We start from the raw sequence: 27384 nt of genomic DNA on the forward strand, positions 1-27384 counted from the left end.
CTGGGCGCTCGAGGCTGGGAGCTCAAATGAGCTTACAGGCTCGGCAGGGGCATCTCTCCTCAGGCCACCCTGTGGCTGCTGGGGGGCGGGGGGGGGGGGGGAGCCGAAGGAAACGCCCTGGGCCCGGCGGGACTTGCCCGCGGTGCGGCGCTGAGAGCCCCAGGCCCCGGGAGCGCGCGGAGCTTTGCACCAAGTCCCGAGGGAGGCGGAGCCCGGCGGGGCTGGAGGGAGCCGGTGTCCGGGGCGGAGTGTCCGTGCCCCCCCCCCGCGCTGTATATAGGCCGGGCCGGGCCAAGCGGGCGCCGCTGCCGCCAGTAAAATGGCCGCCGCTGTCGTGCGGGGCGTGTCGGTGCCGGAGCTGCCGCGGCTGCTGGCGCGGGACCCCTCCCTGGCCCCCTTCGCGCCCGACTTCCAGCGCAGGTACCTCCTCGGGGCCCGTGACCGCCCCTTCCTCCCCCGCCCAGGCTGAGCCCGTCTCAGCAGGACTCGGTGCTGGGTCCCCGGCACAGTGTGTGTGTGTGGGGGGGGGGCTCCTCGGCCTCCGCCCCCGCCCCTTCCTAGCGACGGGGAAGGGGCTGGGGGTGCGGGTAGGTGGCTGGGTGCTTCTAGCGCTGAGCATTAACCACGTGCCCGCGAGAGCAGCTGTTTAGAGTCCGCGCTGCCCCGCACGCCTGGGCCCGGCGCAGGAAAGTGAAACTGACTCCCTGTGTCACTAGCTTCTTTCCCTCCTTCCCGGCTGGACACTCCAGAGAGCAGGTGAATCCTGGGGGTGACCAGTATCCTGCGTTTCCAGCTTCCCTTCGCTTTTCGTAGTCTTGACCTGGGTCAAGAAACGTGTATGTTTGTTTGTTTACGTTCCGGGTGAGAGGACCAAATGGTGTGGCCAGCCGCAGGCATGGTCAGTACTGCTCTCAGAGATGTCTGAAGTGTCACCTGGTACAGTGTAGCAGGTGGGAGGTCTGGTCCTGCCTTTAGCTAGTTGCCTTTAAAACTGAGTTGCATTTGCATTTCTCTTGGTAATTGCTAAATCATTTTCTGGCACCCTCCCCCCCCGTTTTGACACAGACCTTGTGCTGTTCTGAGTGACTTGCATATTTGCCGGAAGCTTCCTCTGGTTTAATCTGCCTCTCTAATTGAATGAAAAGGTCACTGTGCGACCTTGAATGGCTGTACTGGTGTGTGCAGTAGTTTGTGGCAATGTTTGTATGTACGTCCTGCAAAATACGCCAATTGCATCACTTAGGCTGTTCATCAGTCTGCCTCTGTGTTGGTGATCTCTTCATTGGTTTAACTGTTCTTGTCTGGAGATCTTGTTAGTGTTACAGAATAAACCTCACTCAAAGAAAACAGTTTTTTAAAGCCAGTATTGAGCTTTAAAAACCAAAACCTAATTTTATGCAAACGTGTACCGTGCAAACATTTTTCCTCATGGTATAATTCCAAGGTGGCAACACCAGTTAGAGGACAGTGATGGCAGGTGTGATTCTTTATTATTGCTTTTAGTAACAGTGCAATAAACCTGACTGTGTTTGTTCTTTGACTATATTGTAGTAAATAACATGTCTACATTTGTCTCAGTGCGATAGCCATAGTATTAAAAAACCATGACTTTGCCAGCGTGTGCTAATTCCAGATTGCTAAATAAACTTCAGTGTCAGTGTACCTGTTTTGTCCAAGAAATGCAGGCTTACGAATGTGCCTGGCACCCTGATGTGGTCAAAAGAAAGGCCATACAGAATTAGTGTGGAAATATGTATTCTCTGGCAGAAGGCTTAAAATAAGGTGGGTGCAATATTATTTTGGGTATTAGATAAATATTTAACAATTAAGCAAAATAAGATTGAATTTTCTATAAGTAGAAGTAAATTCACTTCCAAATACCAAAGTACATGTATAAAATTTCTTAATACAAATGTTTTGTTGACATGGAGTATGAGTTAAAGTGGATCATAGCAAGATGAGGTACACATACATTATAATGTGACAGCAGAGCTGTAAGGCCATAATATGTTAATACCTACATTTATTTTTCTCGTCAGTTCCCTCCCTTTTATAGCTTTTGTCTTTGCAAGCACTGGCAGCATGCATAGGAGTAGTGGGGTTGGAGTGGTACAAATGTGTGGAACAGAATAAGGTCTTGAGGAAAAAAGCACAACCTGCTTTATTTCTAAGGCTTCGTCTACACTGCTGAGATTTGATGCACAAACGTATGTTGAGACCCAAAAGATGTAACAAGAATCCCAAAAGCATGTTCACACTTGCCTCCTTGGACAGATCATGTCCACCTTGGAGACACCATTTACGATGTGAGCAATGCACTGTGGGTATGTATCCCACACAGTGCCAGATGTCACTTTCAGTCACTAGGTATGGGAAAGCAGAGTGGGTCATGGTGCATCTTGGAATTGAGCTAAATGTACTTTCCTGCATTGCTTTCTGTCCCAGCCCTCCATTGGCTTCTGACTTTCTTTTGTGCCACTTTTTTCAATAGGTGTACATCTTAGCGTCTGTTGTAAGAACAAATGGATGCTGTATTTCTCTCCTAGTTGAAGTGTCATGAAGTCTAGGGTTGTAAAATCCCTTTTAATTAACCAGTTGAACATATTATTTAATCAGTAAAATGATTTAAATGGAGGTGGGGCAGGGGCTGCTCCGGTCCCTGCCCACAGCAAGCAGGCGGCAGTGTTCCTGAAGATGTGTATGGTATGCACCTTTTCAGACCATCCTGCACTGATGTCTGCAAAATGCATATAGTGATCCACAAGCACTTGCAATAGCATAGAGAAGTACCCCTTTCCTATTTACTCTGTTGCAAGGCAGTCTGTTGCTAAAATTGGCACGTATGCACAATCTCTTGTCCCTCTGTAGTTAGGAAAACCCATCTCTACAAAGCCATCAATTATTTCACATACATTTCCCATAGTCTTGGTCCTCCGTAGTAGGGCAATGAATCTAATCCTACACACTTGCATTAATGAAGCTACAGCAGTAGAATTCCTAGCTCCAAATTGATTAGCGACTGATAGCAGTCTCAAGCCAACAGTCTCCAGACAGCTGTTGCCTTATGCTTTTTTTTCCTACAAAGAGGGCAATTCTCATTCTGATGTCCTTGCGCTGCAGGGCTGAGGCGAGTATCTCACATAGTTGTAGAAAGATGGCTTTATGCATGTGAAAGTTCGGTAGCCACTCTTCATCCGACACCTGTATCATTATGCAATCTCATCATTCAGTGTTGGCTTCCCTAGTCCAAAAGTGATGTTTTACCCTATGCAGCTGCTCCGTAAATGCCAGAAGTGAAGTGCATTTGCTGCTATCCATGTCACCTAGAACGTCTGGTTTTTGCAAGTCGTCTTCTGCCAGTAGCTTAATGATTAATTGCACTGCCATGTGCGATGTCATCACTGTCATTCCCCGTAATACACAAGGTTCGAAGGGATGCCGGAAAGGATGAGACCACAACTGGGGGTTTTAAAGAGCACAAACTGATTTTATTTTGATGACGCCAGACAATCATCAGAACAAAAATTAAACAGATTGCCAGACAACACAAAACAATTCCCTGAGGCTTTTCTAAATCACAATAATTCCCAATAACTGCCCAGGGGTTAGGAACAGTTGAATTAACACTGGTATTGTCCATAGGGCTGATTATTTACACAACTTTATACAAAGAAACAGTAAAAACCCTAAACCACCACTATTTATAAACTAACTTAGTAACTTTTTAACCACTGTCACTTGACAAGCAATAAGGACAACTAAGAAATCAATTAGGATAGGGATGATGGTGTGTGGGGGGGGGGGGGGGGGAGGGGGCGGGGGGGGGTTATACCAGTTCTGGAGACAGCAGGAACACAAGTACCAGTCGCATGTTCGAACTGTCTCCACTCGGGTCGACCAACTCGGAATACACTCAGTAAGACTCGAGAGCGGGGGGTGCAAGGCATCTAGATGATCAGGCCAGGCATTCACTCGATGCGAATCCCCAGTGAGAGCCTGCCTGTTTTATTGCCTGTGAACTTATCTCCCCATAGGTTGGTTTTTGCTGCAGTGGGTGGAGTAGCAGGCCTCAGCACAAGTCAGCCCATTGGCTGATCTTTCACTGCAATGGGTGGAGCGAGCAGGGGAAGATTATTAATTTCCATGCCCTTATATGGAAAACACTCCACCTCACAGACAGAGCCCCCTATACTAGCCTTAGAGGTATTACAGGCTATGGCTCCCTGCGACGAGCAGCCATTTCTGATGTTCTGTCTCGGACAATCACTAGGGACGTGAATGCTTATAAAGCTGCAAGCGGGGACTTTCTTTCCGGACATTAAGATTGCAATGGGAAATGCCCACAATGATCCTGGGAGAGCCAACTTTCCCCTAAACCCTGACTCATGAAACCTTACTTGGGATACCAGGACATCTGTAAGAAACACTTTAATAACAGTCTGAGTAGGTGCCAGTCACTGGATAACAGTTGAATGTGCCTTTGGAAGATTTAAGCTGCACTGATATTATCTTTATGGCAGGTTTGACCTTGGTGAAGATAATATTCTGGTCATTGCATAATCTGTGTGACTCTGGAGGTGATAGGTTTGCTCAGGGGTGGAGCGCTGAGATGGACGGCTTGACTGCTAAGTTTAAGCAGACAGATAGTAGGGCTATCAAAGGTGCTCAAAGGTCTTCAATTGAAATCAGGGAGGCTTTGGAGAAGCATTTTGACAATGAGCAGCAGTCATTTTTCCTGTGTTAGAGTTGCTTCCCTGGTGTATTACATGTCCTTTTTTCTTAGGAGACTGTTGACCTTTGGGGGCCACATATTCCAGTAAGAAAATGATTAAAATGCCTAAGCATATATTAGTAGTGATTGCTATGTGACTTGCAGGGAGGAAAAAAATAAAGATTTACTATTACAAATCTCTACTTTTATTAATCAAGAAATGGCACATTGACACTATCTAAAATTGAGATGCTTGAGGGAAAGGAGGGACTGGGACAGGGCAGAACCTCACAACTGTGTATAGGTCCAGATATTCTTGTGAAAGCTGTGCAGTAGGTAGGAGTGAAGGAAAAACTGGTGAGTACCTGAAAGTGGAAAGGTGGCATGTGCATGTGTGGAGAGAATGGTAAAGATTTATGCATGAAGAGCCCAGGTCTGCTCACTCTGCCATATTATTGAAGACTCGAGCATTTCTGTTTGGTCCTCCATTACTTTTATCATGTACTCCGTTCTGTCACTAGCAAACATTGGATTGGAGTGGGCAAGTTGCCTCTTGTGGGCTTTATCAGGTCTGCCAAGCCACCAGATCTGGCCTGTGGACACCCTGCTGGGACCCTCAGACATACAGCAGCCACTGATTTAAGTGCAGGGCTGCCCTGAGTGGCTCTGTGCTCTAGAGGGAAGGGGAGGCTTTTTGTGACCAGAAACAACCAACCAATAGTAGCTAAGAGATTGGCCTGGAAGGTGGGGGGCAACACAAGCCTCTCCTCATCCTGGAGCTGAGAGGCACATTGAGAGAACAGCCCACAATATTAAGTGATCTGGGGCTGCAGCAGGCAGGGAGTCCAGCCTGCTGTGGGGATGCTGCAGGTAAGTTCCTCCCAGCCAGAGCCTGCCTCTGGCACTCCTACCCATCCTGCATATCAACTCCCTTGCCCAGGTCAGCATCCAAACCCTCTGCACCCTCTTGCCCCCGTCACAACTCCCTCCCATACCCTGCACCCCCTCCTTCACCTTTCCCTCAGGCCAGAATCCCTTGACTCAGGTCAGAACCCCCTCCTTCACCCAAACTCTCCCTCTCAGAATCTACTGCAGAGGATTAACAAGTACAGGCAGTCCCTGGGTTTCGTACAAGATAGGGACTGTAGGTTTGTTCTTAAGTTGAATCTGTATGTAAGTCGGAACTGGCATCAGCCGCTGCTGAAACTGATCAGTTTCAACAGCTGCTGAATCTGGACACCAGTTCCACTTACATACAGATTCAAGATAAGAACACCAGGCGTCCCCAAGTCAGCTGCTGCTGAAACTGATCAGCAGCTGATTCCAGGAAGCCCAGGGCAGAGCAACTCTGCCTTGGGCTTCCTGTAGTCAGCCGCTGGTCAGTTTCAGCAGTGGCTGACTTTGGGACGCCTGGGGCAGAGCAGCTCGGGTGCTGCTGGCTTGGTCCAGTAGCGCGGCTGCTCCTCGGAGCTACTGGAGCAACCCAGCAGCACCCCAGCTGCTCTGCCCTAGGCATCCTGATTCAGCCACTGCTGAAACTGATCAGCAGCTGAATCAGGACGCCTGGGGCAGAGCAGCTGGGGTGCTGCCGGGTTGGTCCAGTAGCGCCAAGAAGCGGTGCTGCGGGACCAACCGGCAGTGCCCCACCTGCTCTACCACAGGCCCCCGGCTTTCCTCCACATCTCCCTGGTCTGCTGGGGGGGCACTAGCTGCGTCCCCGCCCAGCAGACCAGGGAGACGTGGAGCAAAGCTGCGGAGGACCCGGGCCGAACCGTGGCGCTTCCAGATCAGCGCCGCAGTCCAGCCCGGGTCCTCCGCGGCTTTGCTTAGCGTCTCCCTGGTCTGCTGGGGGGGCACTAGCTGCGTCCCCCCCCAGCAGACCAGGGAGACGTGGAGCAAAGCTGTGGAGGACCCGGGCCGAACCGTGGCGCTTCCAGATCAGCGCCGCTGTCCGGCCCGGGTCCTCCGCAGCTCTGCGCAGCGTCTCCCTGGTCTGCAGACCAGGCAGACGCTGAACAGAGCGGTGGAGCACCCGGCTGGACCCGCGCCGCTTCCAGATCAGCTGGAAGCGGCGCGGGTCCGGCCCCGGGTGCTCCACTGCTTTGTTCAGCGTCTGCCTGGTCTGCAGACCAGGGAGACGCTGCGCAGAGCGGCGGAGCACCCGGCAGGACCCGCGCCGCTTCCAGCTGATCTGGAAGCGGCCGCGGGTCCGGCCCCCGGTGCTCCGCCGCTTTGCTCCCGTCTCCCTGGTCTGCTGGCTCCGCCAGCAGACCAGGGAGACGGGGAGCAGCTTTTCTCGCCCCGGAGAAGGCGGGTGGCGGGACCAGGCGTCCCGCTGCTCTAGTTCTTCGGGGCAAGAAATCCCCGTTCTTAACTACGGATCCGACATAAGTCGGATCCGTGTAACTCGGGGACTGCCTGTACCTCCAGGAAACTTTCATGGAGATGTCTCTGTAGGATTCCTGTTAAGTATTGTTGTGATCAACATGCTGTTCTGCTGTGCCAATTAGCTACAGTGGGAAATGTCCATCTCTGAGAAACAGTCAGCCTCCCAAGTTTCTATTCCCTAAACCCAGCTCCACGCTCAGCAATCCACAGCTACTTACCCTGCCTCCTTCAGGAGTGGAGAGCCATTCCTGGCTGCCTGTCCCAATGGGTGACCCCTTTGGGAACTCCACATCTTTGTCTAGCTCCAAATCTTCATCAGTGACTTCACCCTCTAGATTAGGTTGTCTTTCCACTGTCTTTGTGCCCTTTCAAATATGTTGATTATAAGAAAGGAAAGAGAAAACCGTTTCTTGTTGTGGCATCTCCTCTGACTGTGACAGCTCTGTGCATGGCAGTCCTGAGCCCCTGCATTGGGCTTACTAGGCGTCTGTGTCATCTGTGCAGCTTAGAGGGAACCTTGCCTGTTACTTTCCTTTTGAAACTGACAATAACTGGTAAATTTCACTCTGGGAGGCTTTCCATAGCAACAAGAATGAAGCTGAAGAGAACTAAAAAATTAATAATCCTTATTTCCTTGTTAAATCTGATTTTTTTTTTTTTTCTCCTTGAATCTTTGCTTTTCAGAAAAATCTTGGGTCATTACTAAATAATTCAGGGGTTGAGAGGAATTCTTCATCTACTAGCTAAATTCTGTTTGCATTAAAAAAACCAAGTCTAGAAGGAATAAAACCTAGGTTTCTAGAAGTGTAGTCGGGTGTCCTACCAATGGACCATACTGGGGGGGGGGAGGGGAAATATTCTGGTAGAGATTTTATTTCTAGTGGAATGTTTCCTCACCTTGGCTGTCTTTACTCAGTATTTAAATAATTACTGGATTTGGTTATCAACATAAATACTTATTGGATTTATTTTTGAATCCATCTAGCCATTTAATGGAAGATGCAAATAACTGCTCAAAACAATCAACTAGCGCTTTTTTTTTTTAAAAAAAAAAGTAAGCTTTCTTTGGAGTAAATTCAAATGCTATAAAGTATTAAAGTTACTCAGTAAAATTTGGCTTGTAAATATTAACACTCTTAAAAATATTTGCAACTGAGATGTTGTAGCATTGTGCTAGATAGAGAACCTTTGGGTGGAACTGGCTAGAAACTCGCAAAGCAAAATAGTGACTAGGAGTGAAAGAAATATAAAAGATTAAATAAATTTTGGGAACCTTGTGTTAAAAACCGTGAATATGGCTTAAATCAGAAATGTATTTTTAGGAAAAAAAATGGAGACTGATACAGTCTCTGAATTCCAAGAGCTGGGACTTGGGAGCAAGAATATTGTGAAACACATGCTTAAAATTATAATGGTTGATAATGTAAATATTGAACAGAGCAAATCTAAAAAATTGTTTTAAATCTAAATCAGTTGCAATATTTGGAATGAGTAGCTACACTGGTAATAAATTACAGTTGCTAAATTGGCTTGTTTTGGCAATGGTAATGTTATAGAGCTATAGGATGAAGAGATGTACCTTCTCCCATCTGTTCTCCCCCTACTTGTTTCTCTTCTATTTCTGCTCACCTCCCACAAGTGGATACTTTCTCCTCAGTCTCTAACTTCTTTGCCTCCAACTTAGTTTCTCATCTGCCCAGGAGCTCCTGGCTTCTGTCTGCTCTATCCATCTCTTCTAGGAAAAGATAGGCATGTGGGTTAGAACATTTATTTGCTTTTAGACTTTTTGTTTTTCATCCCTGCTTAATGCTGGGAGACCACTCCTATAATTTCTCACCTTGTCCTGGGGCTTTTCAGCACAGGAAGGAGAGTAGCAAGACAGGGCAAACAAAATCTTCTACTAGTGGAAGCTAGAACAGCAGTCTAAAGCTAGCTTTCTAGCAATAGACAGTGGTGGCTGCAGTCAGAATTGCAGCATGAATTAGGGTATGTCTGCATTAGCCCCCTAATTCGAACTAAGGATGCTAATGTAGGCATTCGACGTTGCAAATGAAGCCCAGGATTTAAATATCCCGGGTTTTATTTGCATCTTCCCATCTGGGTGCCATTTTTAAATCCCCATAATTCAAACTAACTGCCCGCGGTTACACGTGGCAGTCAAACATTAACTCGAACTGTTACACCTCATTCCATGAGGTCATAATTCATGATCACGTCAAGCCTACGTTAGGCCTGTTCAAACTAGAGGGCTAGTGTAGACATACCCTCAGCACTCTGGCTGAGTTCCTGAGTTGCTGGGAATTTCTTGAAAGAGGCCAATTGTAATACTGTGAAATTTTGACTCTCATGATAATATGGTAAGGGTTGATACAATGGAACAGTGTGTGCTGGCTTTTGAGTGGTTTTGCTGTAGCACCAGATCTTAGTTCTGTCGTTATGAAAGAAGGTCTTGCAGAGCATGTGGAAAATTACTAAGCTAAGCTTGCTTTAGCAAAAATTGTCTTTTCTAATTTACTTTGAGAAATATTGTCAGGTTAAAGTACTGTGTGACTTATGAAAAGTTGTTTAAAATTTTGAAAATTGATAACTTTATTAATTAGTATTTTAAAATACGATTTAGTGCTGTATGCGCATGTGTCTTTTGAGCCCACCTAGGCAAGTTCAGGAAAACTAAAATCTTGGCTTAGTTCACTGTGGAGGTGGTGAAGGCTACAATAGTGTTTGGGAGGAAAAAAATGAACCAAGTATATAGACAGAATATCTGTCAGGACTAATGCACATAGTCTTTGAGAGTGAAGAATGAAGTGAAGGTATTCAGCAATACTCTATTTCCCTCCCTCTTGTCTCCATCCCTCAAGGTCGGAGTGTATTCATTTTTGTGTGTGTGTAACTGAAGAGTACTAGACTAACTTCAGATGTATGAAGACCCTGTAGCTTCTCTGCATCTGACAGGGTAAATATTTACCTTTCCTCTTCTGCCTGAAAGGAAAAGGAATGGAATATAATTTGAGGAGGACTTGTTGTTGGCCGGGGAAGGGGGAAGCAGATGATAGGATGCTTGTCAGGTTTTTGTTACCCAGCTATTTCATTTCCTGAATTACTTACACTGTGCTTATTCAGTTCCACCTTAACATCCATGTGATTCAGAAGTCCTAAAACTAAAGCTAAACATGTCTAAGTTCTCCAACTTAATCGTGTTCTAAAATTTTAATAAGACTTTTTAAGATCATTTAAACCATTTTTTTTCATGCATTTCGCTATTTTCTCTAAAAAGAAGAGCTGTAGTATTGACAAGGATACTATAAATCCATGTTTTTGTGCTATTAACTTTACCAAGCGGTCAATATAAATGGTGCTGCAAATCCAGCTATTTAGATAATACCTTCTTCAAGTCTGGCCAAAAGTAGCAGTCGTCTGTCATCTGTTTACTTCCTTTACTATTTAGACAATAGACTTTTCAGACTCTGTCTTCACTAGGTGTGCTCTTAGCTTTGACTAGCTAACTTGAGAGGAAATTCTAGGGAAGACAAGACAGTTAGCAGTTTTCACACAAATTAGCAGGTCTAGTTTTAAGCTGTCTTAGCTGATGGCAGTGTGACACTTTGCTTTCCCAGATGTAAAAATATAGTGGCAGCAAGGTCATTTGAGTTTTACTGTCAGGTAAAGTAGGTGAGGTCACATCTTTACCAACAAAGGTGCACTAGTAAACAAAATTTAGTCTGGGGCCAAACAAGAGGGAAAATGCCTTTGTCCCAGAAGGTGGTCCGACCTGGAAACCACTGTATCTATCACCGACAGATTTCTCTAGTCCGAAATAAACACAGACACGAATGTCAAATTTAAAAGATATATATATAGTTGAATACAACAGATGACAACACAAAGAAAAACCCCAGAATACAACACTGCATAAACCAACCCCTCACCCCAGAAGTGATACAAGATAGCACAGACAACATAACAAGAGAAACACTATATTCAGTCTGTTCTAGGGGTACATGACAGCTGAGGCTCAGGACCTTCAACCTGTTGGCTTGGCAGCCTCAGGGGAGGAACACTGAGGAGTCCAAATGTAGATGTTGATCTGTCGATGTGACAGCACGTGAGTAGCGCATGCGCGCGTGTGCACGCACACACACACACAGTTGAAATGGTTCTTGGCTCCAGGATAAGGGCTTTCGCCAGAATAATCAGAGTAGGACTAGGTGGTATGCTTGGTTTGGTGATGCAGGTAGGTAGAGCCCACAACACTGGGCAATTGCCACAGTAGTGAACTGAAGCATCCTGTAAGTAGCTAGAGATGGTGATCTGTCCCGTAGTAGGTCCCGGCCTTCACCATGGTCCTTAAGAACATCAAGCTGCTTATGAACAGGTGGACGAATGAACTGAACCGAACAAGCGAAGATGAACCATCCTGATCTCTTCAGGGGCCTGAGCTTATAAAGGTCCCAAGGCTGGAAAACAGCAGGAGCATCTGTAGTACGCAAGGTGTGCTGTTGGGTGCAAATTAGAGTTCCTGGTGCAGACTTTAGTGCCATGTGCAGAGCAACAGTGTTGTGTGCATGTAGGGATAACATATTAATGTATTGAAAATCTCACTTCCATTTGGGGGAATCTCCCCATAATTTGTTCCCCACAACTTAGTGTTTAGATTTATTATTAATTCTTCTTATTATTATTTGTTAAGATTGTTAAATGTTTAGATTTATTATTATTGCCCCTTTAGAATATAATGTATTAGGTCATGTAACTTAGAACTGTTAAGAATATAATACTATGTAGCCAGAAACAGCCCCCCCTCTGTGTCCCAGGGCATGCTCAAGCTTGTACAAGGGGCTGCTTGAAATTGACATTGCAGAGATACATTGTAACAATACATTGTCAAGCCACTAAATCTGCTATGGGAGCCAAGCCCTGTAATTGACTAAGGGCATTGTTACATAATTGACGCCTGTTCTCTTTAAAACATTGTATCTTTACTCAGCACTCAGAGAATGTTTTAAGCAATACCACCCAGAAACTTTTGTAACTACAACTTTTTATACAAAATACTTTATGGGAAACCTTAATTAGGGAATGTATGTAAGAGAGAGAGAGTGCTTGGACGATGAATGAATGGTTCTGAGCGGTGCCAGCCTGAGAATACAGCAACAAAGGGCTGAAGAAGGCGTCGGGTGCCAGTGCAACCAAAAGGTGTCAAGTGGAGAAAACCAAGTACTGGAGGTCCACCCGATGAGATCACTGATGAGCACCTGGCAGCCACCCTGGAGACATCAGCATGATGCTGCAATTTCCATAGACTGGCATAGGAAGAAATTCCTAAAAGAACTGGACTAAAAAACTATGGAATCAGAGTCCAAGGTTCTGCTGCCAGCCTAACAGGAGCTTCAGATGCGCATCTGATCAGGACTTCGCTCCCCACTACCATCACTTGTGTACAGAGTACCTGGCCAGTATTCTGTCACAAGTAACTTTCAGGCTGGTAACTATACACAGAACTTGAATGAATGGATGTATGAAGAAATGTTTATATATATATAAAGTGTATAAGGGTTAAGTAGTGATAGGAATAAGTAGTTAAACAATGTTGTTTGCTTCTATCTTTATTTTTTTATTATTATCTTTACAATAAATGTGGCTTTTTGCCTTATTCCCCTCATAAGATCCTGCTTGCTTTTATTTGGTATAACATGCAGACAATGTTTTTTTGGCAGTAAAGTCCTTTAGTCCTTTGGGTTCCATTTTAATTTGTGTGAAATCCAAGACTCCATTTTGATTTCAGTGTCCTTATGATTGTAATATCCTTGATCCTAATATCATAATTTACAGTCAACAACATGGATTGAAATGCCTGAGGTGTGTTAGTGCGGAGGTCTGTTAGCTGCCTGGCAATAACTTCTGCAAGTACCTTGTCTCTCTTTAGGATTCAATAGTGAGGCAATTGACCTGTTTATCTCATTGGTTTTGTTTTCATTCACACAATGTTTGAGGTTTCACTTCCTTTTTAAAACTGAAGACTTAAACACTCATGTGTTAGCAGTATGTTTGTGAGAAACGGAACATTTCAACAGAGAGAATTGGGGTTATCTGGAACATACAGAGTCCATTATTCAATGCTGTCACAACAAAGCGGCTTCCCAAATTTCACACCTTGGTCAAATGAAATTCCCAGAGAAAGAGTGCTTAACTGCTTGGAAAGAACAGACTCCTGATCAATTTCAGAGTTGGCATAAAGGAGAATTTATCCATCTCCTCTGCAGCTGTAAGTCAGGGGGAAAACCAGATGGGAAACTGATCAGAAGCCAGTTCTTTCTGGCTATTGGGCTCATATGTTAACCCAGGTAACTACTGCGAAGAACTGGATAAAACAAAATAACACTCTCTCCCCCATCCCCTCCCAAAAATATAATATAGTAGTCCACGTTCTAGGTATGCAATTTAGAGAGCTCCTAGTGTCAAGATTTGGGATGCCTCCTTGGTAGTGTTGTATAATGGGCTGCATGTGCTTCAGACAACCTAAGTATCTCTGAAATGTGCTTTTATTGCAAATATTTTAACACTTGGAATGTTACATAAGCGAAAGAATTACGTAGCTTAGTATATATTTTCTGTCTTTTACCTCTTACAATATAAGTGGCTCAGGTGGTGCCATTAATGCTTGTAGTCTAATAGCATTTTACAATGTTACAAACAAGTATGGGAAAGTGTTGCCTGTTAGCATTTCCTTTGCTATTACCAACATGCACTTTCTGTATTTCACCAGCTTCTGCAGCTGCCACAATCTATTAACTATGTGCTTCTGAGCTCCTGTTTTCCTATAGCTCGTTCCATAGAATGAAGCTGTTTAGGAATGCATTCCTAGTCTTTAAATCTGTAATTTGTGCTGCTGGGCAAAAAACTCTCTTGTTTGCAGCATCAGTCAAGGTAACTTTAACTGCTGGCTTGACCCTAAATATAAAATAGGGTAATAGAGGAGTGGAACTCCAAGCTGGAAGTATAACACAACATGAAGTGAACAATGATGGTCTAGTTCTCCTGAATTCTTGAGGTGTGGTTTTGTTTTCCTTGGTTGGAGGATTGCAGAAAACTAATTAATCAGTTTCTGTAGTTGGATGAACTAGCATAGCGCACATAAAGTGGTTCATAATTTTCAGTTCTATATGTGTGTCTAACAAGAAGTGAGAACTGGTATGCAACTGTCTTTTGAAGGCATACCTTTTTTTCGTACTCCAATTGCTGCTCTATAAGGAAGGCTTCTGCTAGGAATGTAGCTCCCCTTTGGATATTTTGGTGACAAGATTCTGGGGAAGGAATTTAGTGGATGCTGCAGACTGAAATGCCGATGGTAAGTAGAGAGTTGAGTTCATGGAAATGAAGGGGGAAGATGCTGGAGCTGTTGAGTAGGGAGAATTTGGAAAGTCAGGGTGAAAAACAAGACTGACATAGAGGGAATAAAATTGTATGGAAATAGAAACTCAGTGAATGGGAAACTAGAGTGGGAAAAATGTTGGAGGGGGGTAAAAGAGGGTTGGAATAATGGCTGAGAAATACAATAGGGTATCTTTTTGCATGTGTGCTAAATTTTGCTATTTTATCTCAAGGAAGGATGATATTAACTTATTCTGAATATTTTTACAATGAATATAAACCAAGCAAACCTTGCAAAACTACAGACTGATGGAAAAGTCACCATAGTGTGACACTATGTGACTGGTTTGTGGAGTGTATAATATCCTATCACAATCTTTGGAATTCTTGTGAAATATAATGAAGCGATGATAGCCTTAAACAATTAAGTTCATTAAGAATGGTGGGAGTTTGTGCATGTGCACAGCATGCTCAGGTAACAGTCCTATAGCTTTTAGCCTTCAAACTGGTGGCAGCGTGCTATTTCATTACACAGCATTATTTCACGGGTGCTCAACAGTTTTGAAAACCATGTTTAACTTTGTGTGAATTATATAAGCATATTACCTAAGAAGTTAAGAAATAAATGTAGTGTCCTAGTAGCATCAAAGAGAAATTATATGCCCCCAGAAATCCTAGTGTTGCTCTCAGAGGAGTCTTTAGTATGAATTCACAGTAAATTCAGTGGGGCTGCCTATGTGTAGATTGGTTTTACTAGGATGCTGATCACCCAATTTAATTCCTTAGTAGATGTGCTTGATGTCTGCTGATCCTAAAAATAAGAGCGTGCAGGGTAGGGTGGAAGAAGGTAGGCAGTTAATACAAATAATTAATCTTTACTCAAATATACCAGTACTGACAGTGGCCCTGATTTTTCAGCTGACTTTGCATGACGTGACCCTTAAAGTCAGCGGAGTCTCAGCAGCTATATATGTCTAAATTGTGCAGAAGAGGTAGGATCAGGATCTTAATCATTGCATATTTTCAGTAGTGCAGATAACTGCCTTTCTAAATTCTTGTTCTAATTCAAGGAGTCAAGAATGTTTCCCACTTTGCTGCTCTTCAGCTACAAAGTGGAATTGCAGTGTTTGGCATTCCACAGCACACTTAAAATTGACAGCCTACCATCAAAGCTGCCTCCTACTTCTCAAACTTAATACCCATATATTCATCCTCTTCTCTCATCTGCCATACCCTTCTTCCTCTGTCTTTTCTTAGTGGCTTTTAAATCTACCATATTTTATGCTATTCCCAACAGCTCCCTTTCACTTTTAAAACTTTGCCTTAAACACATGTTTTCGTGAATATATTTGAGGAAAAATAATCACGTAAAGTGCAAAAATTGTAATGTGGTGTTTAAAGCATGTCTATTTTTTGCAAAGAAAGATTTTAAGGGCCATTGTTTTAGCTATAATCCAGTCTCTCCAATGTATGTCTACACTACAGTTGGAAGCCTGCTTTCCAGTGCAAGTAGACACACATGCTTTCTCTGCTTGGCCTAGAATGCTAAAAATAACACAGGTGGAGTCTCAGGCTAGCTGCGGGAGTACATTTCCAGGTGGATTTATATCAGGTGGCTAGTTTGTGCTGCCTCAAATGCTCACTGCCAGCTACATTATTTCTAGCATGCTACTTTAAGCAGAGCTAGTCTAGGCATGTGTACCAGCATTAGGAAGCAAGCTCCCAGCTGCAGTGTAGATATGCTCCAACACTGATGCATCTTGTTGATTTCAGCTGTAGCTGGATTCATGAACATCAACAGAAGCGCTGAGTTGTCCATATTCTGATATAGTAAGGTAAGCAGTATTGTTTAATGAAGGAGAGACCCTCACTATTCACAGTTCCGCATATTTGGGCGGTCTCTTGGCCTGATCTCTGTAATGGGGAGCTCCTAGTATTCACAAATTTTTCAGTGGGGGCAAGAATGCATCCACCGCAAATGGCGAAAGTTTCCTGTATTGGCAGAGTTGTTTTCATAAACTAAAGGTCTAGAAACTTATTTTTAAAATTAGAGCTTCAGGTTTGCAAACATTGACAGTGTAGCTCTGAGGCTATTTTGGTAAATGTAGCTTTAACTATGCTTATTCAGAATTTTAAAAAATCCCACCTTGTCAAAGTGGAAATTGATCTTCTCAAATAGTGAATTCTGTGCTGCTGATATTGGGATTAAAGTATCTCAAATATAGTATTTTGGATAGAGCAGCTGAATACAGGCTGCAATAGACTTATAAAGTCTACAGTTTAACAGTAAATTACTGTGTGTAATAAATTGGGGTGCAAGAATGGCATGTGTGACCAGAGGCATAAACAGCGCCACAACTCGTCCCGGGATCAGAGATGTATAAATTATTGAAAGCCACCTTTGTGCCTTCTCTTGTCCTACACAGGCCCCTAAGGCATGGACCAGATACTCTGGTTTAGCCAATGTTGGGTGGATTTTTTAATCTATGCTTTGATACACACAATAAAACTAAAAGCATGATATGTCTAAGAAAATACCAGTGTTAATGTTTTACTTACTTCAAATATATAGAGTATGTCTTTGTCTCTATATCACTTGCACATCAAATGCAAGACACTGCATTCAGTGCAAATACTTGTGTAGTAGGGCATAACTGTTGTAGGATGGCAGAATGGCCTTCTCTCAGCGGTAATTAAAAAGCTATGTGAACTAGTCTAAAAATATCTGAAGAGTAATGGGAAGAACCTACTCTAACGGGGGGGATTTATAAAGGTTTCTTTTCATTCTTGTGCAAAAGTGATGTTTGTAAACCGAGTGGAATGTTTGTTTTGCAAATTTAAATTGTACCTTGAAAATCTCAGTTGTGAAAGTCAAGCAGAAGAATGCATGTGGATGGAAGAGATTCATGCATAGGTTACAAAGAAGGGATCACTGTATTCAAGTGTCCTGATGGCCTATAAAACAAAGACCAGGGAACTTCCCTGAGTGAATTTTTCATGAAATTAAAGTTTCTTTTGAAGACATACAATTATGATTTAAGACATTGCCAGTGATAGATTCACCAGAACCTTTGTTAACATGGTTAATGACCCTCACTGTTCAAAAATTATGCCTTATTTCCATTCTGAATCTGTCTAGCTTTAACTTTTTAGCCATTTGATCTTCTTATACATGGGTGGTGGGTAAAGGTATGACTACAGGAAGCATGTCCCCGGCCCCACCCCTTCTGCTGAGGCCTGGATCTCCATTTGAGCCAAGCACAGAGCAGGCATGTGGCCCCAGCTTCCCAGGTCCTAGATCATTACTTCCAGGGAGTCTGATACAGAGGCAGCAAGGGTGTGGAGGTGTGTGTGTAGTTGTTAGTATTAACTGATAAGCCATCCTTAATGGGTAACCAGTTCACAGCTTCTGGTCCCGTCTGGGGCTACCCGCTCCCAGCCCATTGGGGTAGGCAGAGTGCCCCGTGCCCCCCCTCCCCAGGTTGGAGCATCCCCGCTCCAGCCTCTCCTTTAATCTGTTAACCACTACATTTAACGGTTAGCCAATTTAAACAGGATTTTACATCTCTAGTATTGATATCAGGTTTAAAAGACTTTGAACCCATCCTAATGTACTAAACTAATTAGTGCATATTTTTATATAATATTATACATGCACTACATAATTAGAGATGTCTTAAACAGTAATACAACACTGTTAGCCCATATTTAGCTTCACTCCTAACTCCTCAATTTTCACCAATCTTTACAAAGTTGATTCCTAATAGATGAGTTATTAATTAATCTTTTATTTCCCAATATACTTTGTAATCCTGCACACATGAGATCAAAGAAGCTTTGCAAAATATTCAACATAGTTTATAAAGGTAACTTACACCCAGGTCTCCTCTTCTTTGAGGCATGTGGTTATATTAATTTCACTACTGCACAATATTCTAGGTAAGTCTGGGCACTTGCTAAACTGCAGCATGGTGTGTAAGGCCGTGTTTCTCAAGCTTTTTTTAAATAAAGTACCCCTTTTTCAAAAAAAATAAAAATATAGATCTAGGCAACCCAGGGGCTGCAGGGTCCCAAATCCTGCTTTACACAATCATAAATTCTTCAAATTCCTTTTTTTCTTGGTATCCAGTTTCATTATGTTTTCATAAGAAAATGTAACGTGTAAAGATGAGTAGATGATCAATTAAAAATATGGTTTCAGACTTCACAACATAGAAGCCTTATTTCCTATGTTTTTAAAATGTATAGGAATAACACTGCATGTCTCTCAACTGCTGACGAATCCTTCAGATGGATTGGGGAAGTAGGTTAAGGTTACTTGTTTACTCAATGTGGAACTGTAATGTTCCTAAATGAATTATTTTTGTTTAGGCATCCAAAAGTGTTGCAATAATCATGGTGAGGCTGTTTCTCTTAAGGGATGGTTCAGTGTCTTGGTGTTAGCACTTAAATGTCAAGCTTTGGTCACTAACTTGATCATAAGATGCCCTGAGCATCTTGCTTCTAGGATGTCAATTGTTACAATGCATACTTCAAAGCTCTTAAGTAAAGACTTGACACTTCTGGTATCATACTGTAATATTACCCTGCCCCACTATGTCACAGGCTGTATCACAGCAGATGACACTTTCATGGCATCTCAGGAAGTAGAGCTGCCTTTATTATATATTTAATGAAATCCTCCTCCTGGTTCCTTATTCGGACTGCATTCAGTCGCTTCATTGTTTCTCCCTTAAACTGCATCAGACACAAGCTTCTTTTGGCCTTTTAAGCAGCTCCCCCTCCATCTAGCCTTCCCAACCCTCCTCCACCTAGTTAATATAATCTACTGTGGCATCAATTCTCACCTTCTTACCACTTCCTGAAATACCTTTTCTCCCATGCATGTATAATCTGTACATCCACTGCCTTTATACTGCACATCTTTAAAGTCTCCTCTTTCACAATGCTCACAAAAACCTGTATATAATCCTGTGACTCACCATCTTCCATTTTCTTATGTACCTCAGTCATACCTCTCATTGCTCACTCTATTGTTACCATTTTTTTACAAATAGCAAAACATACAAGAACTAGGTTCTTATTTTGTACATGTGTATTTGGTGGTTATATTCAAATTCCTAACCCTTAATCTGTTTTCCATTTTATAAACTGAGACAGTGTCAGCCGACGGTCAGGGCAGTGTGTGCGTGTGTTACACCCAAGTCTTCAACTGCTGAGACACAGAGTCTCATTGCAGCGGGCAGCCTAGGAGGCTGGAGGGCACCCTGAAAAGTAGTTTAACGTCCGTGACTTTACTGCTAGGACCGAGGTCCCGTCGCAGAGGGTAGCCAAACAGGCTAACAGACGCCCCAGTGTGTACAGGAAGAGCTTATTACGCTTCAGATTTTAGCTGCTAGAATTTCATAATTCCTTCGCAGCGGGCAGCCTCGGGGAGACTGAGAAGCGCCCCAACTGAATTTTGCCACCTGGGTGTGACACAAATTCAAACGCCCAAGCTCTTCCTATACTATGTGTGTACTATACGCCTAAGACTTTAACTGCTGAGACCGGGGGTCCCTTGCAGTGGGCAACCTGGAAGAGGTTGAAAGGCGCCCCAATAAGTGTACAGGGAGAGCTTATTACGCTTCAGATTTCAGCTGCTAGAATTTCATAATTCCTTCGCAGCGGGCAGCCTCGGGGAGACTGAGAAGCGCCCCAACTGAATTTTGCCACCTGGGTGTGACACAAATTCAAACGCCCAAGCTCTCCCTATATCTGTCCCTTTATGACCGGCTGAAGTTCTTTTGTTTGTGTTCGGTTCGGGTACAGCAGCACGGGTTCAAGTCAGAAGCCTGACACGCACTGGCTTATTTATAGGAGAAAGAAAGAGAAAAGAAATAAAGAAACTTGGTTCAGTGTATATAGATATATATATTTTATAAGTGAATGAGGGCACCCCACTTGTCCCCAAAGTTTATAGCTAAATCACCTTACCAAAGGTGATTTACAATAGAAATGAAGCAGTTTGACTTTAAGAAAACTATAATAAAGTAACTAACTTACAACAGAGAGACAATTAGAGTGTACACATAAAGAAAACACATTGCAGGTACACTTATCACCCCTGCGTTCCAGACTTGGCGTGGCCAGCGTCTTTCTCTCAATCCCTCGGGAAGAAGTAGGGCGAGGTTGGGCGTCCCACGGACCTCGGGAGACAATCAATACCTGCCAGCAGGTGTAGGTGATTGGAGCTCAAATTGGGTGGGCAACTCAACCCTCTTTATACCCCTTGGGTCACATGGGCTTCTTCCTGGTCTCAAGTGGCCAATCAGGAAAAATGGCTTTGAATGCCAAGTTTCCCACGAAGGGTGCAAAGCATAATTCACACCTGGGAAGATGCAGACAATGGGCACCTCTGGTATGTGATGGGCGAAGATTCCTCTCCCGAGACAGTGCAGGCGTGTCAATTACTGATACTAGCCATCACGGCGACGGGAGGCCTCCCAGTTGTCAGCTAGCCCATTTACTGTCTGGTTTCTGTTTATGGTAGAATAAGGGACAGGCACCACACCTGCGTTCCCAGGGCATCAAAGGCTGACTGCCTTTCTCTTGCTCTCTGGGGGGAGGGGGGGGGGGGGAAACAAGATGGGGCTCGTGGAAAAACAAGATGGGGTTTTGTGTCTGGCTACAGACAGACATTCATATCTATTTGTAGACTGTCCAGCTCAGTCAAACCCTCTAAGCCTTATGTTAATATAACATCAGTGTTTCCTGTGCATGATTTCTAGTGCTTTATTTAAACTAAAGTTAATTTAAAAGTAATAGCGGTGTCTATTGCTGCTTTTATGAACTCTTCCACAATCCTAGCAGTCATATTGACTCTATCAGTTGTATATAATCATCATTGGGTAGAAGTACTATAGTTGAATGCTGCATTGGCAAAAGAAACCACTTCAAATTTTGAAAGAGGTGGAGAGATGTCTGAAGCATCTTTCCATCTGGTTCAGGTTCTTCCAGATATGTATATCTGTTGTACATGAGACTCTTCTTAGTATCAAATTGCAGATTACTAAAAAAAACAGCTGTCTGGTTAGGTGAATTGGTTCTGTAAATAATGAGCCTGCTGCCCTATATATTGCTGCCTCTGAATATGAATTCATATCAGATGCAGCAGTGTGGGATGTCAGTCCGCTCCTGGGAGCTGGCTGCCACCCATGATACTGCCTCCCCCCACTGCTGTGTATGTTAGGGCACTCTGGGAGCCAGTTTAAAAGCTGGCTCTCAGCACACACCAATGCCTGGGGACAGGGCTGCTGCCATATACTCTAGGTACATGTAATCTTGTAACTGCTAAAATTTTTCAGTGGTTACACAGTTAGCCAATTAGCTGCATTTTGACATCTGTATTAGAAACATAGTTGTACTGAATCTGATCTTGGAAACATTTTTTTGTAACATCATTATTCAGGCTTTAAGTCACGGAGATCACAGAATCAATGACTTCCAATGACCTCTGGAACATTTTGTGCCTTGAACAGGAGAGCCACACCAGACCACTGAGCAAAATGGGGGAGGGAGGACAGGAGAGAGACTATGTGCTTCTGGAAGGGGCAGAGGAGGCTGGGCCCTGAACAGAAGGAACTGGGCTGGGGCAACTATGGTTGCCAGGTGTCCCGTTTTGAACCGGACAGTCCAGTATTTGAGGTTTTTTTTTTGGGAAACAGATTGAGAAAATACAGGACATTTATATTTTCTCAATAAGATGTAATGTTGATTGTGATGTCAAGTGTGTCCGGTATTTTTGTTGAAACCATCTGGCAACCCTAGAACCATAGTGTTCTGTGGAACAGGCTGCTCGGGTAGGGATTTTAAAGGGCTCAGGGCTCCAAGTGCTGTTGCTGCAGTCCTGGTGCAGTTGCCTCCTTCGCTCCCACCTCCTCCTCCTCCCGCACTGGCAAGCCTAGCCTTGGGGCCTCTGACCTCACAGTGGATGCCCAGTAGGGAGTCCTCGCAATAGTGGATGCTGAGCTGAACCTGCCTCTCCTTTTTATCAGATATTTTTTTATCCGATATCTTTTTAGGGAAAGTCAGTACATGTCACAGGCTTCCTGAATTGTTTGTTGATTGCCAATGACCTTTCCATGACTTACACTAAAATATTCATGACAAAATAGTACCTGGCTTGGAGCATTCATGTTCAGGCTCAGGTCCTGTGTTATATGGATTAAAAGGGGCTGTGAATTTTTGTTAGCCTTTTCAATTATGTTAATCTTCTGTGTGTGAAGCCATGTTGGCTGTCCATCTTGCAGAATAAGGATGTGTTTCTGCTATATAGTTAGCTCACTCTTATCCAGGTGTTACACCATCCCTCTCCTGATGATCTATTCTGGGAGTCGGCAACCTTTTCAAAGACAAAGCCAAACTACATCAAAATTCAGAATTAGTGGTCAACAGAGAGCCATATAAGAATGCCCATTTGCATGACTGGAAAGATACAACTGAATTATTGATAATTGACATGATGATTAATAATAGCATAAATCAAACATTGTACTCACAGACTTTAATGGGACTTCTGCTGCTGCATCTTTTTGCACATCTCTTTGACGTTTACATCATAACTGGTCAAATGCAGCTTCATGCATGCATTCAGCCTGTCTTCTGTCAATCTTATGGAGGGGGCTGGGGATGGGGGGGTGCAGGAGTCTGAGTTGGGGTGTATAAGGGGCTCAGGGCAAAGGTTCAGGTGTATGATGGGCTCAGGGTTGGTGTGTGTTGGGGTACAGGAGTGTTCTGACACTGTGGCCAGATGGGGGCTGGGCCCTAGTTGAGGGCTTGTTGGCCAGGCTTTATTTTTAAATAAAGTAAAATAGTATGTCCAACACAAGGTTTCAACATTGTATTTATTTGTGGCAGGAGTAGGGAACCTTTCTGAGGTCAGGGGCTACTGACCCTCCGAAACAGCCGGGCACCGCACAAGTGCAAAGTGAGGAGAAAAAAAATATTCCAAAAACTCCCAGCCTTCACTGATATGGCCCCCAGCTGAAACATCTCACTTCCCTGGTGCTCCAACCCCATGATAGGGGGCATGGCAGGGAGGACTGAGGTTCAAAGCCTCAGGCCAGATTGATTCTTCTGGGGTTTCAGGGTTAGTGGATTTTATGGACCTCCTAGGCTCTAGGGTGAGGACAATAATGAGGGGTTAAGTGTGCAGGACAGGGCTGCCAGTGAATGGGATAGAGATGGCGGTGCAGGAGGCAGGATGTTGGAGGGGTTGAGGGTGCGAGGTCTGGATGGGAGGTAGGGTGCAGTAGTAGGCTGGGGATAGGGTGTCTGGCCAGGAGGGACAGGGCAGGAGAGTGCTGGGGGCAGACTGTCTGGTCAGGAGGCAGGAGCAGTTTAGGGTAGGATGTGGGGTCTCAGCATGAGGGAGTGGGTGGGCACTTGTTTTCATGCCATATAACAAGCACTGTGTAGCATGCTCCCATTTGCTGGAAGGAAGCCTCCAGGAAGGATTTGCAGGAAGTTTCCAGGAAGTGTGTTCTGGGGGAAGGAAAAGGGCAGCACGTGCAGAGCCATTTTTGGTTCCACTTGTTCCCTGCATGCTGTGGGAAGGAAAAGGGCAGCACATGGAGCCATACTTGTTCCCTGCATGCTGGATCTAGTGGGGAGGCTCCTGTTACCCCTCTTCCCACCACTGCAGCCAGCCAGCGGCATTCCAATCTTGAGGGGGCCATAAGGCGGTAGCACCAACACTGGCTCCCTGCTTTGGGGAGAGCTGGGGGAGAAGGGGAGGGGCTGAGTTGGAGCTCCCGAAGAGCCATATTTGGCTCGTGAGCCATAGGTTGCTGACCCCTGATGTATCCTATTCTGCTCAATTAGGGGGTGGAGGCTATACCTTCAGACTGAGCTAGCTCCTAATGAAGAATTCTTTCAGGCTGATGGTTACCTATTTTGCCCACTTGCCCAGTGGTTTCCCATTCCCCTATGTGCTCAGAAAGGCAGTTCTCCGAAGGAATTTCTGCAGCATAGATCCATAAGCTGTTTCAGAGCAATTTTTAATGACACCTACTCTGAGCTTGCTGGTGCTTCGCTCACCTCTAATTCACGTAGGACTTTGCAGAATTGGTCACGACAGCACTAAAATAGTTTTAAGCCCTGGTCTCTTGATAAATGTCTCTGGGACAGCATTTGTCTCTTACATTTCTTTGAGCTTCAGGATCAGTCCCCACTCACCATGAGGCTTTATCCCATGCTTTTCCTCTTTTTTCTGAGGCTCTGCCTACTCTCCAGGCCAAAACCAGGAGCCCAGCAGCAGTAATAGCTTCCTGGGGGGCCTAGACCCTCTGCCTGTTCTGGACTGCATGGGGGTAGATTCTGCTCCCCACAGTGGCTTGGCTTGAGTTTCTGGCCTACTCTGGGGGTGTGACCTCAGGGGTCAGGCTCCTTCATGGGTCCTGCTTGTGCTTGTGAAAATGTGGTCACCCTACAAGTAGGTTAGGCTGACCTCTGTGCTGATCTGGCTCTGTAATGGAGACTTATCCTATGGCAGGAGACTAGACCACAATATAGCCAGTTTACACAGCTTCAGACATCCTTAGCCTCCAGTTTACTGGGGCTCTTGCATGAAATTAAGATAATGCTATGGAAAATTACAGATTTTGCCCTGTAAGACACATGCCCTTTATGTAGGAGGAGGTGTCTTTAAAATTGGGTGTAAGGGTGATATTCAGTACTCTTGTTTTCAATGTTTGTAACCAGTAATGGGATACAATAACATAATAGATTTGTGACATAAGCACTTATGACCATCTTCTCACCTCACATTTTCATTCTTACTTAAAAGCCAACGTGAACTGAAATGAGGAAGGAATCTGTTGTATCTTACACAGCAGAGAGGGGTGAACTAAATTAGTAGTTCTAACACAAGACAGGCTTGACATAAATGACTCTCTCCAAAAAGTGTCTTCAGTAAACTGAAGGAAATTGATGTCAAGTTTTGAACTAATGGGGTCACAAGTTGCATGCATTTATTTTATGAATACCACGTGAACTGACATCTCTGGCAGCTTTGCTTACTAATACACTATATTCCTCCAATGTCCAACTTCTTTTACTTCCCTTGAATTTTCTGAGAAAACCTTTGATATTAAAGCGTTAGGCTTGCACTTACATTTCCTAGATAACAAGTGTAAATTTAGTTGATGTGAAAGAAACTAATCTATGGTGGAGTTGTCTTGTCAATAAATGGAGAGGATAAATATTCTGCTAACGACTTAAAGGCTGACTGAATATTGTTTCTACTACAAGGCTTGCATTGGCTCTTCCATATCTTTATGACAATATTTAATTAAAGTTAAATGTCTAGTTTCAGAACATTTAAGCTTTAGTATTTTCCATTTCAGAGTATATCGTATAAGGAGGATCTTGTTTTAATGGGCAGACAGGAAATAGTATCTTGGATTGGATCTGCCTTAATTGTAAATTGATCCTTGTCTAACTTAAAACCAAGCAGATGTGGACCTGAAAATAGTTGGATATCAACCAATTTAGAACAACTGCTAGAGCAGGCTTATGGCAGTTCTAAAATTTACGACTGGTTCAAACAGTGGAGACAATTATTGTATGAATTTTTTTTTAAGTGTTGTGGATTAGAAAAATGGCCTAAGACCTTGCAATCTTTTTGATGTCTGTCTTGCTCTCTTGTTCTCTCTCAATTTGAGAGTTGGTGCATCTTTCAGCCACCTAAATAGTAAGAGCTAGGACCACCAAACTTCGTATGCAGCTTTTTCTTCTCCTAACTTAAAGCAAATTCAGGGTTTTGTTGTACCAGGAAAACGGGACATGCATTGAATGGGATTGTTTTCCATAATATGGAAAGAGAAGGGCGGGGGGGAGGGGCCTAATCAGAGAAACAGTGATATTGCAGAGTGACCATTGGGGGGTAGCCTCACCAACAGGAAAGTAGCCACCTGGGAGCAGGGCTATACCTGTTGCTGGCAACTGTACTAGGTAAGTGGTTCCCTACCCAAACAGTGCCAGAGGGGAGACTGCCCTTTCGGGATTACTGCCAGGGGCCAAGCAATGCAGCCTGGCCCCCAACCAGGAGACTTCCCCTCCCCCACAGGAGAGGCTGGGAACTGTGGCCTGAGCCTCCCTGCCTCCCTGAGGAGATATCAGGGTTAGAAACTACAGCAGGCTGGAAGGCGAGTTGCTGGAGGCCAGGGCTGGCCCCCGAGCCTTACCTCTTTCCTGAACCAGCTGCAGGGCGGGGGTGCATCTTGAGGTAGGGCTGGCCCCCAGATCCCCTCTCTCTGCAGAAACATCTACAGGCTGGGGACCAGCTACGGAGCTGGAGGCCAGGGTGGTGGGGGGCAGCTCCCCACCACCACCCAGACAGTCTGGAGGCTGGGGGCGGCTCCCAGTGCCCTAGCTCCCTGGGAAAAGATGCTGGCTGGGGAGCATGGCTGAGGCTTCCCGGGAAGACCTGCTGCTGGAATGGTGGCACTTTCACCATGGGCAGCCACGGTAAGCTTCTCTCCCCTGGGCTGTTAGTCTCCTACATTGCCTATTCTGAGGCCCCAGCCTCTGCCCTGAGTCCCTCCCACACACCAAATCCTGTACCTTGGGGACTCCACTCGGACTCTTGCACCCCCTGAGTCCTCCATTCCTCCCTCACTCTTGCACTTCCCTCAACCCTGTGCCCTATATACAGGCAGTCCCCTGGTTACGCGGATCCGACTTATGTCGGATCCGTACTTACGAACAGGGCTTTTCTCGCCCTGGAGGACCCGGGCGGTGGGACCACCCAGACGCACCGCGGTCCCGCCGCCCGGGTCCTCGGCGGCTTTGCTCCGCATCTCCCTGGTCTTCTGGGGGGGGGGGGGGGGCGCAGCTAGTGTCCACCCCCCCCCCCCCCAGACCAGGCTTTTCTC

At 44.7% G+C, this 27384-nt stretch overlaps 1 protein-coding gene across 3 annotated transcripts in view; it reads left to right on the forward strand.

The window, feature by feature from the left end:
- The first annotated feature begins 90 nt into the window (after window positions 1-90).
- Window positions 91-27384, forward strand: part of GBE1 (1,4-alpha-glucan branching enzyme 1) — a 264165-nt gene continuing 236871 nt past the window's right edge. For 2 of the 3 annotated variants that reach the window (XR_012897753.1, XM_075909685.1), the window contains exon 1: window positions 91-420. Coding sequence is in view for 1 of the 3 variants with exons in the window: in XM_075909685.1 (XP_075765800.1) it covers window positions 320-420 (101 nt within the window). In the remaining 2 variants the exon portion in view is untranslated. Of the gene's footprint in view, window positions 421-558; window positions 757-27384 lie in introns of those variants that run through there. The other variant, XM_075909701.1, reaches the window with a different exon arrangement.

This window comes from Pelodiscus sinensis, chromosome 1, assembly GCF_049634645.1.
Source record: "Pelodiscus sinensis isolate JC-2024 chromosome 1, ASM4963464v1, whole genome shotgun sequence".
In the NCBI taxonomy this organism is placed as follows: domain Eukaryota; kingdom Metazoa; phylum Chordata; order Testudines; family Trionychidae; genus Pelodiscus; species Pelodiscus sinensis.